The sequence below is a fragment of the Tripterygium wilfordii genome, chromosome 6 (genome assembly GCF_013401445.1).
Source record: "Tripterygium wilfordii isolate XIE 37 chromosome 6, ASM1340144v1, whole genome shotgun sequence".
In the NCBI taxonomy this organism is placed as follows: domain Eukaryota; kingdom Viridiplantae; phylum Streptophyta; class Magnoliopsida; order Celastrales; family Celastraceae; genus Tripterygium; species Tripterygium wilfordii.
This window is the reverse complement of record NC_052237.1, coordinates 9052283-9068336: the sequence shown is the minus strand read 5'-3', so window position 1 is coordinate 9068336 and position 16054 is coordinate 9052283. Positions and strand designations below refer to the sequence as shown.

The following is a 16054-nucleotide window of genomic DNA, read 5'->3' as shown; positions in this document are numbered from 1 at the left end:
TCTTAAAAAAAAAACTTAATATGTTATACACTTTATATTCAACGACTTAAAATCATTCAAGTTTTCCTTCCATATATTTTCTTTAATGAATTTGACGACATTAGATTAAAAGCATTGATACAATACTTCCAAAATTTCCATTTTAATTTTGAAAACTTGCCATTTTTGGCACAACCAAGTCTCTTTACCTGCCAAGGGAAATAATTCAGTGGGATACTTTTCCCTTGCCATAAGCATATTTTCCCCTAATATGCCCTGAGCTCATAGCGAGGAAAGAAAGGATGGCGGGAGCTAAGGGAAAATGCTTGAGACCCTTAATTTATGATCTTCATTACTTGTTATCAATGTTATCATTATTGACTCAGAATTTCTAAAATCTGTAGTCAGTAATCAATAGTTGATCATTCAAGAAATGAAATAGTTGTATCCCGAATCCAACAAATCCTGGTTCCCAAGCGAAAGAAAATGGCGTGAATACGTTAACAGGAAACATCAGTCTATACCAGAATGGTTTCAAATACAGTAAACACCAGTAACACTATCAGACACAACGCATCAACATGAACAGAACAAGTAGCTTTGGACTAATTTACGGATACCAGACATGTATATGTAGTTATGTACCCTCTTTGACGCTAATGCACTTGAGTATCCTCAGCTTTCCTCCGGAAGAAAAGTGATCCTAATAGAACAGCAATGCCAGTTATCGCTATGGTTAAGAGCAAACGTCTCTGTGAAAATTCATGTCGATCTCTTCTCCGAGGAGCTTGCTCTCTTTCAGCTTCTCTTGTGTCCCTTGAGATTAATGCCAAATGAATTATACCCATGTCAATGAGCCACGACAATCATATTCTAGGATATGCTAATGAAATTCCAGTACATTTTATAGAACATGGAGAAGTGCATTATGCATGTATCCTACAAAGGTAGATTCAGAAATCCAGGTAGACATTGGCGGAGTATCAAGAGCTCCAATGGAAACCCAAAAATTACAAGTATGGTCAGGAATAGCGAGTGCCATACCATGTTTACCAAACCTCAGTTTCAAAATTCCAAAACTCATGCAGTGTCAACACCAAGAATGCATGATAAATACTCATTCTGATCAATGAATCCATTTACAATTTCATTACCATCGTAGCAAGGGAGGGAAAAACAAGGCTCCAGTTACTCTAATGTTATAAAATGCCTACACTTATGAACAAGAAATTTATGCAAGCAATCGCAATTTATCATATTATAATTTTTTGGAAACAATTGACCACGTTAAGACTAAATCTTGGGTTAGCACGGCAATGACATATAACCTTACAGTGTCCATCCATTAAAGCCAGCTGAGCAAAAATTCATGCAAAAAGACTTGGATGTTTTCCTTTGAGAAATCAAGATTGAACAAGAAAAGGTTGAATATCTACCTTGATGATTCTGTATTATGATCTAAGACACCAGTGCATCTAGTTTCATGATTATACCGTTCTCGTAGTCTAATATATCTACTGCACAAAGGGCAAAGTTCTGTCCGGTTCCCACAAACTTCCTATAAATAGAGGAAATTCGAATTAATTGGTGAGAGAAAATGCAACTGGAAGCTATCTTGTAATGGAAAATTCATCGATAGTTATTACCTGATGTTCAGCTAGATCAATTGCTGGAAGTGGAAACTCGCAAAACTCACAGGTGACAATCCTTTGAGAGCAATTCTCACCTTTATGGATGGGTAAAATATCCCGTTGCATCGTTTCATTGCACAATGAACAGGATACCTGCTCAAGAATAGATAGGTCAAGTTTGTAGCTGCGTTGTGCGAAACATGAAGCAACAGTCAGCAGAAGAGAACTGTAACTCAAGTAAATCAAATTTCACCACGCAATGTTGTTCTACTCTCTTAAACCTGAGCTAACCTCCAATGGAACCTTTTCATATGGGGAAAAAAATCCCAGAAGGCAAACTTTTATTAGATTCAGGAAATTACTTATGCCTGCCAGAGAAAGAATAACCACATAACCAACAAAATAAAACGAGAACTCAATTTTTATCTGTTCATAAAGAGAAGATCCCCCAAGTTGATTTAGTTTTTTTTGAATGGAAAAATTTATTAAAGCACCAAGAAAGTGCAACCCAGAAAATTACAGAGAGGATAAATTCATAAGATCAAAAATGTTCCCTGAGAAAGAAAAACACAATGATTTAAGGCAGTCAACCCAGCAGTCTATGAAACTGTCTAAATTAGTTTCAATGTTGTTGAAAATCCTATTATTTCTTTCGATCCAGATCAGCCACATAGCAAAGGATTTCATCACAGGAATCAACAGGAAATTAAATAATCTTTTACAAATTAGAGGTAAAGTGGTAACCAGCAGAAGTACAAGCTGTCAATCAAATCATTGCCAGCCATCCAGAAAGACTATATAGTAGCTGATAAGTATCAACAGATACTGGACTCCCAAAATGAGGGAAACGTTGTGTAATTGATATTGATAGTGTAAAATGGAGAAATAGCGGGTAACCTTCTTAGCTTTCGAGGAGCATAGGACCTCCAATATTTTCCTTACACAAAAGTCTCCTCCTCTCTCGTCCTACCCCCCTTTTAAGCTATAGCTGTAGAAATACTAGAATAATAGGATACACTAATAGAAAAGCTACAAAATGTTCCCCCTCCTATTCAGCCATGTGTCCCTACTTATTGCTTAGGACCTCTCCTCTTATACATCTTAGTAATAGGTCTATCAACTATGCCTTCATCCATACCTGCTGGATAAATAACTAGTGAATACGAAGAGATACACCTGATGCAGGATCCCAGCAGGAAGATAGGACCTCCCAAAGGGAAATGTTCACGGAAGACCACCTGTTTAATTTGCTCTTCTTCATTGCTAAATTAATTGTGCTGAAATATTTGCAACTAGGCACCACATAAAAAGGGGAAATAATCCCAATTCCTAATTCCTATCCGAAACACTTCCTACCATTTTGTAGGAATCTAGAAAAAAAAAAGTGTCCAAAATAAAATCACATACCGGAGCATGGGTGTTCAAGAAATGTTCCTCAGCATGTTTCTTTGGAACCATATCACCACAGATTTTACATCTTTCCAGATTTCGGGAACAGTGAGCAAAATGCAAATCAATGTTTGAGGATGGTATAGCTCTGTCACTACAATGATATAAACAAATTAAATTAGTATTTTACTCATCAGTCAGAAGATATCATCAAATTATCAGCTGCTAAGGCCATAAAGTAATTCATGGTGAAAAATGTATCTCACATCCTACAATTTGAAACGTTCAAGTTTTCTAGAAAAAGGACACTAGGAACAGGAACAACACTTGCCAACCAAGCATGCAACAGTACTGATTGTCTTAATCCACAAGAAATTGATATGTATGCAATCAAAGTGCTCGATCTGACTAGAAAATTGTTCAATTTAGAAGTTTTGATTCAGGAAATATTTAACTCCAAAGAAATATTCGATCTACCAATTTAGCTCAAAAGATCATTTGAAACACATCTCCTGCTAAAGAAAGGATAAATGGACAGAAGTTAATAATAAACAATCAATTGAAACCGTTTGCTCCACCCATCTTCCCATAAGAATCATAGCCTCAGGATTCACGAGCTACAGAAGCAATGTCAATCCCTTTCCTTCAAAATAATACTTGCACAACGCACCAGTAGTTTATTACACATACACAAAAAGAACTAACGGGAAGCTGATTCAACATGCTAAATATCCAAAAACTGACACATCAAAATTAGAAGATTTTCCAAAACTTTAAGCACTGCGTTATATCTCAGTTCAAAACACGAATAGATACAAAAACAATATGACAACTCTGAGCATTGTTACAGCTTGGGATCTGCTGAAATTCCAAGCAAATTTAAGCCAAAAGATATATTAAAAAACAGCTCATTAAAACACCATCTTCCAAAAACAAGTTTTTCACGAAGAGAAACCTCTTAGGGGACAACCAGGACAAACATAACTTTCTAGCTCAATCATACATCTAACTTGCCCATACATGTCAACGTGCATAAACCAAGATTAAGAAACCAATTTTGCAAATAATTCAAGAAAAATACATAACCCAAAACAACACAGACATCAGAATGATGTAATAGAAATTCTAAATTGTCAAATCAGACTCTGACAACCATAAAAAGGTCTATCCAGCGGGCAAAGGAAACCCCAAGTCCACACAGACTGATATAAACGTGCATATTACGTGATCCTAGATCAATAAAACAAGAGAAATTGCACATGAAACAAAGATTTCATAGAGGATAGAAGAAAAGAAACATCAATCCATAACAATCAGAAAAGTCAAAATTAGATATAATCACCAGTGACTGCATATGCTGGTGGTTTCTTCAGACGCAACTGCCATCGCGACGCATAAAATAGTCAAGTCGTTCTCCGATCAGAACCGTCTCAAAACAAAAGCAGATGAATTTGTGAAACCAAATCGAGATTTCTCGATAATTATAGATCCTGATATGACCACGACTCTCTTACCTAATGATTTTCTTCAAAAGTTTATCTTGGTGCAATTCCAGCCCATGTAGCGTTGGAGTCTCAATTGTTGCCTACTTGCCCATCAACATTCACAATAAAGCATATTTTTCTCAAAATTGTAGCAAGATCTAGAGGTGGCCAAACCCTATTCGTCATATGATTGAATTTGTCCGACCCGAACTAAATAAGTTTGAATATAAGTTATTTGTTTGAAATCTGGGTCCCAACACAATATTTATATCTGATTTAAAACCGGATCCGAGTGTACAAACACAAAAAACTTGTCTAGACCTTAAACCGGATTAAGTTATTATTCGGTTTATTTGTCCGGATTTAAACCAATTCAAGTTTGATCAATTAAATACGTCCAAAATCTAATCCAATTTATGGTCCGTACATATAAATATTTCACAAACACGTGATATTGTCATCCTCAAATCAATTTTTTTTACCACCCATAATAGATCTATATTCTTCATAGGACTTTATTGTTTAGTATTCTATATATATGATATAGCATTTATATTATTCTATTTTTATTTGTTAGAAATATATAGACATAGATGGACTAGATTTTAAAAAAAATGAAGAATTCATTGGGATTCTCAAGTTCCGAAGACACTTAGTTTGGATGAGTCGAAGGATAGGGTGACCTAACCTAAGAGAGTTCCGCATCATGAATTTTGCACCGCGCACATCTCTTAATCAATTATAGAAAGATAAGGGTTGTTGAAAGTTACATGAAGAAATATAAAATAGAATATGATAGGAAAGAAAACATACACAAATGAAACAGGGTCGAAGTCTATTTATTCAGTATCAGAGATGAATCGTAAACAGTCGTCCCACCCTCTAGACTATATTTTTTTGGAATTTTTTTAATCAATTGTTTAGGGTCTAGACATATAAATATTTTGTAAACACGTGATGTTGTCTGATCCGAAACTAATTTTTGCATCCAAAGTTTTATCATTGATTTTAAACTCAAATCGTCAGGCCCAAGCGCACTAACAACAGGATAAATTAGATCAAACTCTAGCGCACGACTCCCAATGATAATTGAACTCAGAACCTTTCGATTCCATACGTTTAGACCCGATGAGATTCATTACTAGATTATCATCTAAGTGATTTGTCACCCGCTTTACATGCCTTACAAAATGAAAAAAATAAGAAGGAAATATAGAATCAATCACGATCACCAATATTTACAACACATATGAACCATTAACTATGTTATGACAATTTTGAAATTTTCATCAAACTTATCCCTAAGCATCCAAACAATGGAAACAATGTGCCTGTTTGGTACAGCGAACGACAAAACGGGTCCACTATCGGTTCCACTTTGCTGAACCGTTGTGCCAAACGGCACATCGTTTGTAGTGGAACCGCCGCTGAAATGACAACGATTCCGTTGACTGCAAATAAGTTCCATTGCAATAGACTTTCATTTTTTTAAAAAAAAATTCTATGTGGGGCCCATAGACATGCTTTTAACGACAGGACAAAAGAGAGGACCCCACTTATGAGAGAGAATGTCCACTTGAGTGATTATTTTATTTTAAACATTTTCAACTTAACACAATTATCTTAATTAATATTACGTAAGTAATTATTAAAATATTTAAATTTTATACCTAACATTAATTTTAATAATAAATTTTATTTGTTAAATTAAATGTAATATTAAATTTAACATATTAATAATAAAATTATATTTCAATAAAATTATATTTATTATATTTATCTTATATTAAATTTAATAATGAATTTTAATATAAAAATCTAATATTATAATACTTTAATTAAACAATTTTCTGCTAGCGTAAACTTTTAGTTCATCAAATACCTCACATCATATTTTACAACTTTAAGCTCAACTTTTTTTCCACAACTTTTCTGTTAACATTGAAAATCACTCTAACCGCTCTACCAAATGAACCCAATTATATTTACAACATGAAAGTGCTTTCTTATGCTGTTTAATCTTCCTTTTATTTTCCCTACTAATAGATATTTCGTGTGCAATTGAAATGAGAATCAATACACAGGACACCCATCAACAACAATGCCTTTGGCTGTTGGGCATGTAGCTAAATCACAGCGTTCTCCATTTGTAGCCCACCAAGATAAACTTTTATCCTCCATTGACAGACTGAAGTATAGAAGAATCCCCATAAAAGCCAACCCAGCATCCAAAGCCGCAGAGAGAACATAATTATATTTCTGCCACCAGTTCTTCCTATACTTGAAGACGAAGTAATTGAAGATAACTCCCGTCACAATCCAGCTATTGAAATTCACAGCTGTAGCTGGCGGCATCATACCAGTTGCCCCCAAAAGTACTGGTAAATTTATCAGAGGAATCCATTTCTGTTTTGGGAAAGCTTTGTGTAGCAACCATACAATGAGAGGTCCTACAGCACCTCCAAGGAAGAACCAGTTGAGTGCAGAGTAGTTTCCAAGAGGCCCGAACATTCGCTTTGGTCCGACCAAACCCCAAATGACAGAGGCGTCGTAGAAGACACGATCACTTGGACATGTCCAAGGACTGTTTGGGGGTAGAAGACCTTCTTGACATATGTTGTCTATGCTAGTCAATAGCCACCAAGCCACTCCAATGTTAATAACCCCAGCTATAATAGTGCCTATCAACTGGTATGCAGATTACAGTTAGAAATTAAGAAAATTAGCTACTTGCATAAATATTGTATGAATTATATATACCTGGACTAAGAACATTGATCTTGGTGGAATCTTCATGTAGTGGCCGAGCTTGAAATCGTTGAGGAAGGAAACTGCCTGACTCATGCTAATGTAGCCGTAAGTCTTGAAGCACACATTGGCTATTGGTTTACCAGGCAGAATGATACCCATGATGTATTCTGTTACAACATTTAGTCCCGGTGTCTGGCAGCAGCACAATTATTTGATTAAAAAACAACAAACTTTGCGCATTGTGTTTGAGCTCCATAATTAATTTAAGAAAAAACGGTTTTGCATATATTGACGGACAACAAAGGCTCAAGGGAGGGTATATGGAGTTAACCCTCTTTTGTGGGCTTCGGTCTCATTCTCCCTGCACAAAGCCTAGGGAATTCTCGGATACCAAAAAAATTTAACTGACAAATCAACATTACCTGGTTTGTTGTTGCAGTAATGACACTAATAGGAAGAGTGAACGCTAGTGCAAGTGCTGCTGCGAAAAGAAGCCCCCACCATGGCATTTGAATCTCACTTTTGAAAAAAATGCACAGCATGAGAGAAAGTATCATTGACACAACAAGCATAGCATAAAACCACCATTCAGGAATGCCTTTGTATTTCTTCATTAATTTTGTGTGAACATCTTGCTTTCCTTTGTACGAAGCTCGAAACTGTCTTAATATCTCCCTGTTTGAACCAAAAAAAAGTGATACAGTCAATATTCTTGCCATCACTAACATGAACCCTCAAATAGTTTGAAAACAAAATTACCTTCCATTGAACAAGGCCACATGTGTGATGGTAGATACAATGGCAGCAAAGCCAAGACCATATGTCACCGAAAAGAACACACTCAAATTTATAAGTCCCTCCCTGTCATATGCTGCTCTGTCTATTTCAAACTTGTCATTCACAATAGCTGATACATTATATGGCCGCCCATGTTCATTGAACAAATCGGAGGAGAAGATTGGGAAGGTCTTTGCATTATAAAGATTACTTCCCCAGTAAACGAGTGGGATTACGCCATAGATCAATAATATATAGCCAACAATGACATTGGCAATGGCGAAGAACGGGCTTATAAGGGGGCTGCCTAGGTAAGAGGCTATAGATGACCAGTCGAGGGCGAAGGATCCGAGTCCAAGTCCATCCATTCCTGAACCGATTTGATGGGCCGTTACTGATTTGGGAAATACCCAGCAAACCCAAGAAATACTTGTCAAAACTGTCATAAGGTATCCAGGGAAGATATACCAGGAGAAGCTGCAAATAAGTGCAATCAAGAAGAATTTCCCTCTCGACATGCGAGCATTGTCATTCTCGTGCAGAGCCCTGAAAAAGGGACAGTGATCTATAAACTTATATGCTCTTCTTCTTCAATGAAAAGTTCAGGAGTATTTGGATACTGAATTAATGTCATGCAAAGGAAAATGATATGGTACGTAAAATCATTTTTTTTCATTACATCAGAGGTGGGAGATGCATTAATAATGTAATCAATCAATCCGAGCTTTAAACATGTATGAGTGACGAGTCATCAATCAATTCTAGTAGTTGAAGTACATTGATTCCCCATATAGCTGCTACCTTTACCCATTAATTTCCAGACAACAAAAAATGGAAAGAAAAAGTTAAAGGGCTGCACTTGGAGGAGATATATGATCCTCATACAGATGGGATTCACTCTTTGCCCCGATTGAAGAAATGTAGCATCACCTACAGTCTAAAATATGATCTACAGCAGAGTTAAAATGAAAAAAACACCATTGAATCGTAATTTTGTGACCTGTGTCAGCTAGCACTCTGACCTCTCCTTGGATTTGGTATTGTCTACACTGGGTATCTCTATGGGCATTCTTACACTTCCCTCACGGATTTATATTCCAGGAAATTATCACGCCTCCCCCACTTCAACCGATGACAAAACTAGATTGTAACTTGGAGTAGGTGGGAATGTGGGATAACTCCCTAGGATAAATCCTAAGGGGAGGGTAGAAATACACGTGAGATACTACAAGCGGAATAATACATGGATGCACAATAGGTTTGGTGTGCCTGAGTAACAGAACACATGAAAAGACTGTTTTTTGTTCGCTAGTTTGGAGCTCCAATAGAAAAATGTAGTTTGATACCTGAAAACAGAAACTTGAACGAGACTACTAGGCCACCACATTTCAGCCGGCTCCACCACGAACCTCCGCAGAATCCCAGCCCACCCATATCCCAACACCTGCACACCAGAATAAGCCACAACTCTGAAAATGTTTTGAACAAATTATATACATAACGAACAGTAACCCAGAAAATTTTGTAATCCAAACATACCTGTGTAGTGATAACAAGAATCAATGCAGCCACGAAAGAAATATTCCTGTGATAAAAGGCTTTGATGATATTAACAATTCCAACAGCATAAGCCGTTCCACCTCCAAACCCAGACCCAGCATTGGCAAAAATCGATATCAAAACGTGCTCCTTCACGTTAAACGGGCCGGGATTCAGCGAGAACTCCCGATCCCCAAACCCGGGGATCCGAAACTTGTTGTTGGGCAGAGTCCTCGCCATAAACTTCCCTATCGGGAGACTCGCTACCTGGACCGAGATCATGGTTATCAAGAGCGGCTCGGTTCGGTAGGCGAAGAAGGTGTTGAGGAATGAGAGTAGCCCGCACGAGATTATTCCCAGAAACCACATTCTGAAGGTCCATACAGGAAGCGTAGGATCGTCGGTATTTGATACCGTCAGGTGAACCTCCTCTATCGGCGACACTCGTCGATCTCGTCACTTGATTTTGGTTCCGTCTCAAATGAAGCCATGGCCGGCTAGCTGTGGAGTGTGAGAGAGAGAGTGAGAGAGAGAGGGAGAGTGGAGAAGGTGGAGATAATTATTACTAGGTACAGAAGCAGAGTCTGCTGTTTAAATGCGGATTCTGTTGCGTTTAGGATTCCGTGACTTAAGGATTATTATTTGTATTGAATCTTTCTTCTTTCGGGGAGATTATTCAAAGGTTATTGGACATCCTGTCATTGGAATATAATTTTAAAAGGATTCTTTTTCAAATTTTGAATAATTTTTCTTTCCAATTTTTTTTTATAATGATTAGCAAATTTTGATTTGGATTTACTTCATAATCACAAAATTAAGATTCGTTGTAATTTTTTTTGATAAATCATATATATATATATATTTAAGGTAATAATGTACCCGAGTATTGGCCAGAGTCAAATGTTTACTAGACCCAAACTAGAATAAGTAATCTTACGGATCGAGTATTTTTTTGTTCCAACTACTTTAAATGTTGAGATGGGTCATGTGGGACCCATAATTTCTCATGAATTACATGTATCTATGATTTATCTAACATTTAAGATAACTAAGACAAAAAATATTGAACTCAGTACTGAGAGCACTTGTATCGGAAACTGAAAATGAATGCAAATAACTAAAATGGAAATAAGTAGGCATATTTTATGAAAGTTTCATTTATTATTTTAGGAAAGTTAGGAAATAACCCTTGATGGGTTCACTTAATTGCGCCAACCCAAGCTTTCCCATTAGGCTAAAGTCAATTTCACATGGAAATGATGATTCATTTAAGCCAAGGTAGGCTTTGTAATGGAAAGTGGAAACCACCATGATTGTAAGTTGGAGATGGAATTGACTTTTAATGAAGCCACCCATTGTGGCATTTGCAAGTGGAGGGAGAATTTGGGCCACATTGGATTTGAAAGATTCACCCAAAGTAACGTATAAAGTGTTAATGGGCTCATGTACTTGCGCATCCTACTTTTCCTATTGGGCTAAGCCTAATTATGAGTTGGATCATATTTGAAGAAAATGGTTGAGATGGCTACATGGTTAAACGATGCCGTTCTCAAAGTGTCTCACAGTTCCCAAGATAGAAGGGGCATGACAAAGGCTTCTCAATTTCCTCGATAAACTATAGAGCAAATTGCAGATTTTGTGCACATAAAGCTGATGCGTAATAATTAATAACACTTTCGCTACGGTGATTATTATGTCATAAATCCAAAGTCAAACACATCAATAAATATTGCACAAATTTGTTTTTCTAGGCCATTTATGTATTATTTAGGTACAGAAAATGCGTTTATTGTGTGAGAGATGTTTGACCTTTTCTTATATGTCACTCAGTTGAGTTATGTCAATTCGATATGTGATAATAAGTCTTAACACTCCTCCACACTTCAGGAAGTGAGAGTGGGGTGAGTTATTGCATTTTGATTTGTTCGAAAGAAGTTAGCGGGGGTTTGAGGGCAGTGCCTATAAAAAAATTTTTAGGATTATTTTACAATAATACAACTTATTAAAATAATATTAGCAATGAATATTCATCTTAATGTTCCGTCTCATAAAATGTTAACATAAATACATATTAAAATTGATGAAAATTAATCAAAGACCATGTAAGATAAATAATATGTAAATATATAACTATAACACATCAATACTGTTATGTAGTGTTGTTTTAGATATACACTTACTAAAACAATACACATAATATATATGTGTGTGAAGTGTGTGTGTGTGTGTATATGTTAAGTACTTTTTTTTATAAAAAAATTTGGGGTGGGCTACAACCTTCGATAGGAATATTGGTGTAAGATGATATCATTATTGCATTTTTACACCTTGACCTTGTTTACATAGTAGATTTTTTGTTTATACTTTTTTTTTATCTTACTTCTCTTTTTTGTCGGGAAAAACTACTACATAAATATGGTTAATAGTACTTTTTGATCACTAAATAGACTCAATTCAACTTGAAAACCCAATTTTCAAATGTTTCAAATTGAGTATCAAATTATTCCAAAATTGAACTATGTCAAATTATTCAGTGACTAAAAATGCTATTACCCCACTACATCTACACCAACACCAACAAATAGAATTAAAGATACTCCACGAGGAAGTTAATTTTTATCTTATTCAATATTGAAGAAGTGAATCTAAGTATCATGGGAGAGATCTATATATCAAAGCTTACGTCTGGATTTGTTTTTTCCTTGGCTTGAATCTTCTCCTCCAATATTGATAAATCTGTCTCCAGACTGATGAACATTCTATTAAGTGCATGCATGCATATATTCTCAAGGGTTTCTGACTGTTACTTCCGTCACATCTAAGGAATATGATGCTGCATGGGATCATGAAGGATCGAGCTTGTTCATTATACCACGGCTAAGATCACCCACTGCTCTCCCTGTTTTCTTTGGGACATCATCGCCTGCCCATTTTTGACAAGCATTTATCAAGTTCTGCAAGTATGACTCTCTCTCTCTGCACAGGCCCACAATTTCTTGAGAGTTAGAACAGTTTTCAATGAATTCCTCCATGCTTCAAACTGTTTGATATAATTTCATGTCCATGGCTTTATGTAGCCGATCCTCTTTATTAACAGCAACAATCTCCTTAAGATCATGATGTAGGATTACTCTCATGTTATTACAAGAATACATTTTAGTAGGATCGACAAAATCAGGAACTCATGTGACAAGAAATTCGGCAGGGTGATTTTACTCGGAGTGGTCGTCAAGACTAGTGGTTTTGCCATTAACCCCACGCTATTTTGGCCAAATTCCGCTTTTACTACTTCAAATTAGCATTTAACTACTATTTTGGACATTTTTATAATTTCTACGATTTTCTTTATTTCAATTTCCTTGTTTAATAAGTATTTAGTTTCTTATTTATTTAGGGTTGTAATTGTTGGAGAATGCACGCCCCCAAGTCCCACATGAAAAAATAAGACAGAGTGTGTGGCTTTATATACAAGTGGATGGACCCAAGTTGAGTAAAACTGATGAGGATTTTCTCTATCAATTTTCTATCAGGCATCTCCTCACCATAGTTTCTTAAGCGATTTACAATATCCATCACTCATGTGTAATAGTCCTTAATGAGTTCACCATCTTTCACTAACAAATTCTTAATTCGCGACGTAAGCTATGGAGTTTTACAACTCGTACCTTGGATTGCCCTTGGTACTTTGTACTCAACATCTCCCATGCTTGCTTAGCACAGATGGCACCAGAAATGCGTGGAAAGATAACTTCGGCAACTGTTGTTTGAATGACCAGCAAAGGTGTATTGTCTTTCTCAATCTCCTTCTTTACCAGGCTTTTATCAACAACAACCTTGGAGGACACTTGTCATGGTCGTGTTTGTTTTTTTAAATGGGCCTCTTTGCTAGGCCTCAAACACACACCCCTACAATCGGACTCTGATACCATGTTAGAATCTCAACATAACACCATTGAACTACTAGATCTTTAAATATATGCACCACAGTAGGATATCAAAGTAATAACAGAGATCTCAGACCAAAGACATCAGCATGGAATTTAGACAACAACCAACAAAACCCTAAACTCCCAACATAAGGACAAGAAGAGATAAAACGACATAAACTAGAGTCGTTTAAATAGAAACACTTAAACAGAATTATTAGGAGAAATAGACATTAACCCTAACAGTAATCTCTTAAGAGATCATTGGACAATTTATCAAAATATTTTGAGATTGCTTCTCTCTCTGATGGATTCCAGTTTCTTGTGTTTTAGGCTTAAACGTAGTTTTAGTTTTAGTCTTACCTTTTGCCACCCCTAACGTCAAGTCATCCTCGTGCACCTCGAACGTGTATGACACATGAACCTATATTTCGTGGTACATATATATCAATAAAGAGCCTCACACCTACAACTTCTGGACCAGCAGTAGGAAGATCCTTGACATACTCTTTTCAAAATGATGGTGCTTCTGATGCTTTGCTTGTGAAAACCACATCACCTTCAGCAGCACATGTTAGCATTTCAGTGAGAGGTTGATCAATAATTTCTACATCCTTGACGGATTGCAGCAACTCTCTCCTCACTTCTGTTCACAACAATATCATCTTTGTACAGTACCCTTTTGCTACTAAGTGTTTGATCACTAACTTACCCATCTTGCATGCTTACCAACATTAATTCTGGTTGTCGCATGTGCAAATTCAAGAAGCTTACTAATTAAGGCCAGTTCAACAGAAGCTGAGCTTACAAAAATTCCCCAACAACTATATTGGTTTTAGTTCTAACCCTCTTAATTTCCACCAGTGATTGCATGCTTGAACAATCCGCAAATGTTCTTTCCAACGCCAACAATTCCCTGCCCAACTTCGACAACATGTTTAACTTGTGCAAGAATTTGACCTTTTCCTAAGACTAGAGAATCAAGGGCCAGTTGATATTTCAAATAGATGCTAGGTAGCATCCCAGTTATATATATATAGTAAAAATTGGTGCTTATAACAAATCTAAGACATAGGGATCGCACTTGTATGCCCAAAACAAGCACATGTTAGAGGTTTTGTGAGGAGATCACCTGGTTGGTTAACTAATTTAATCATTCATTGTTGTACTTTTTTCAAGGTGTAGTGCAAATCCAATTTAATATTCTTTGTGTGTTCATGGAAGACTGGGTTTGTTGTGATAAGGAGTACTCAACCAGCATTGGATATTTGGAGGGACAGAACTTTGTGCGGAATTCAGGGGCATTGTATCTATATCACTTGTCAACTTTTTTTTTTGGTTCTATATATATCACTTTTTCATATTATCAAATGAAAACCTCTTTGTGATTAATATTTTATTGGGTCAAAAGGGATATGTATCATCATCATTAGTTGGGCCATTCATCTTTTGAACTTATTTATTCCGTTGTGCTGTATTTTATTCATGTATTGTCCTAGGCCCAAATTATGTAACTAATATTTTATTAGGTTAAGATGGGACATGTATTGTGCGTAGTAATCTAATATATATATTACTTTAAAAAAATTTAAGGGGTGGGCATGATTCCGCCCTTGGTTGTGATATATGGTGTCTTGATTGTCACAGTAGAGACGCATATGATAGACTAGGCTTATCTATAGACTATAGTTCCTTGAAAATGCTATGTATCGACAAAGCATATGATGAAGACTATCCTTAATCATTTTGGTGACTAAAGCACCATGATATAGTGGTGTCCTATTTTTTAAAAAAAAAAAAACCACACAAAATGGGATGGTACTCACAAATTTTATATTAAAAGTGTATTATTTTCTGGTTGAGATGAGAGAGAAGAGAGGGAGCTAGCAAGGGATGTAATTATGTTTTTTTGAACTTACTTATTTTCGAGTTGGGCTGATATTAGGCTGCTAGATTAATATTGAGTGTAAAAAATTTTAAAAATTTGGTGTCCTTTTGATCATGGCCCCAAGCAGCAGGGCTAGTCCTGCATATGATCGTCACACTTAGGCCAATTGGGCTATATAACGCAGAATATAAACGGATCAAAGAAAATATATTGTGACAAAATGTTACATGACATAAATGTTAAAAATTGAACCAAACACTACCAACTTAACCATTGATGCAGCATATATGTTATTAAAATTGTCCAATATTTCTATTAGCATATCTACTAGCACTATTTCATATCTGTTACTTTCAATGTATTTTATCAAATTGAACCTTATTTTATTTCGAAGTTATTTAACCCGACGGACGGCCCAGAGCTCCACTCAGTATCTGACTCCCCCCGCAACTTGGGTATATATGGATGATGTCAAATATAAATTAGAGACGCAACCTCCTTGTGGAATAGTCATCTCATTCTCTTATACCCCGAAGTAGGACCTGTAACATTAACCGTACGTCTGGATTATATTATATTCCATATCAATTGCTTATTGTGTTAATTCTAATTTGTTACCTGTTCATATTGAAAATAAGATTAGAGCTTTTGTGTTGTTGGAAGATGATAGGCTAACGGATGGTTTTTGTT

At 36.1% G+C, this 16054-nt stretch overlaps 2 protein-coding genes and 2 pseudogenes across 2 annotated transcripts; all 4 read right to left on the bottom strand.

Moving 5' to 3' along the window:
- Positions 1-380: 380 nt before the first annotated feature.
- Positions 381-4606, bottom strand: LOC120000981 (XIAP-associated factor 1-like). The gene is made up of 5 exons (XM_038849177.1): positions 4342-4606; positions 3018-3153; positions 1626-1763; positions 1416-1537; positions 381-795 (listed from the first exon to the last, which is right to left on the bottom strand). The coding sequence occupies exons 1-5, from the start codon at positions 4383-4385 to the stop codon at positions 636-638; spliced, it is 600 nt and encodes a 199-aa protein (XP_038705105.1). The 5' UTR covers positions 4386-4606; the 3' UTR covers positions 381-635.
- A 1728-nt stretch (positions 4607-6334) lies between these two features.
- Positions 6335-10162, bottom strand: LOC120001137 (oligopeptide transporter 4-like). Its single transcript, XM_038849405.1, has 6 exons — positions 9551-10162; positions 9358-9455; positions 7994-8557; positions 7657-7909; positions 7244-7426; positions 6335-7171 (listed from the first exon to the last, which is right to left on the bottom strand). The coding sequence occupies exons 1-6, from the start codon at positions 9917-9919 to the stop codon at positions 6557-6559; spliced, it is 2082 nt and encodes a 693-aa protein (XP_038705333.1). The 5' UTR covers positions 9920-10162; the 3' UTR covers positions 6335-6556.
- Positions 10163-12107: 1945 nt separating this feature from the next.
- On the bottom strand, positions 12108-12687 carry LOC120000698 (annotated as a pseudogene).
- A 75-nt stretch (positions 12688-12762) lies between these two features.
- Positions 12763-15686, bottom strand: LOC120000697 (annotated as a pseudogene).
- Positions 15687-16054: the final 368 nt, after the last annotated feature.

Bases quoted from the DNA above. Each gene is read 5' to 3' on its own strand.
- LOC120000981 (XM_038849177.1), bottom strand. From the start codon at position 4,385: ATGGCAGTTGCGTCTGAAGAAACCACCAGCATATGCAGTCACTG. The intron at 3,154-4,341 runs GTGATTATATCT...ATATCATTGTAG, and splicing joins ACCAGCATATGCAGTCACTG to TGACAGAGCTATACCATCCT. The intron at 796-1,415 runs GTAGATATTCAA...ATTAATCTCAAG, and splicing joins CATAATACAGAATCATCAAG to GGACACAAGAGAAGCTGAAA.
- LOC120001137 (XM_038849405.1), bottom strand. From the start codon at position 9,919: ATGTGGTTTCTGGGAATAATCTCGTGCGGGCTACTCTCATTCCTCAAC. The intron at 9,456-9,550 runs GTATGTTTGGAT...TCTGGTGTGCAG, and splicing joins TTCTTGTTATCACTACACAG to GTGTTGGGATATGGGTGGGC. The intron at 7,910-7,993 runs GTAATTTTGTTT...TGGTTCAAACAG, and splicing joins GTGGCCTTGTTCAATGGAAG to GGAGATATTAAGACAGTTTC.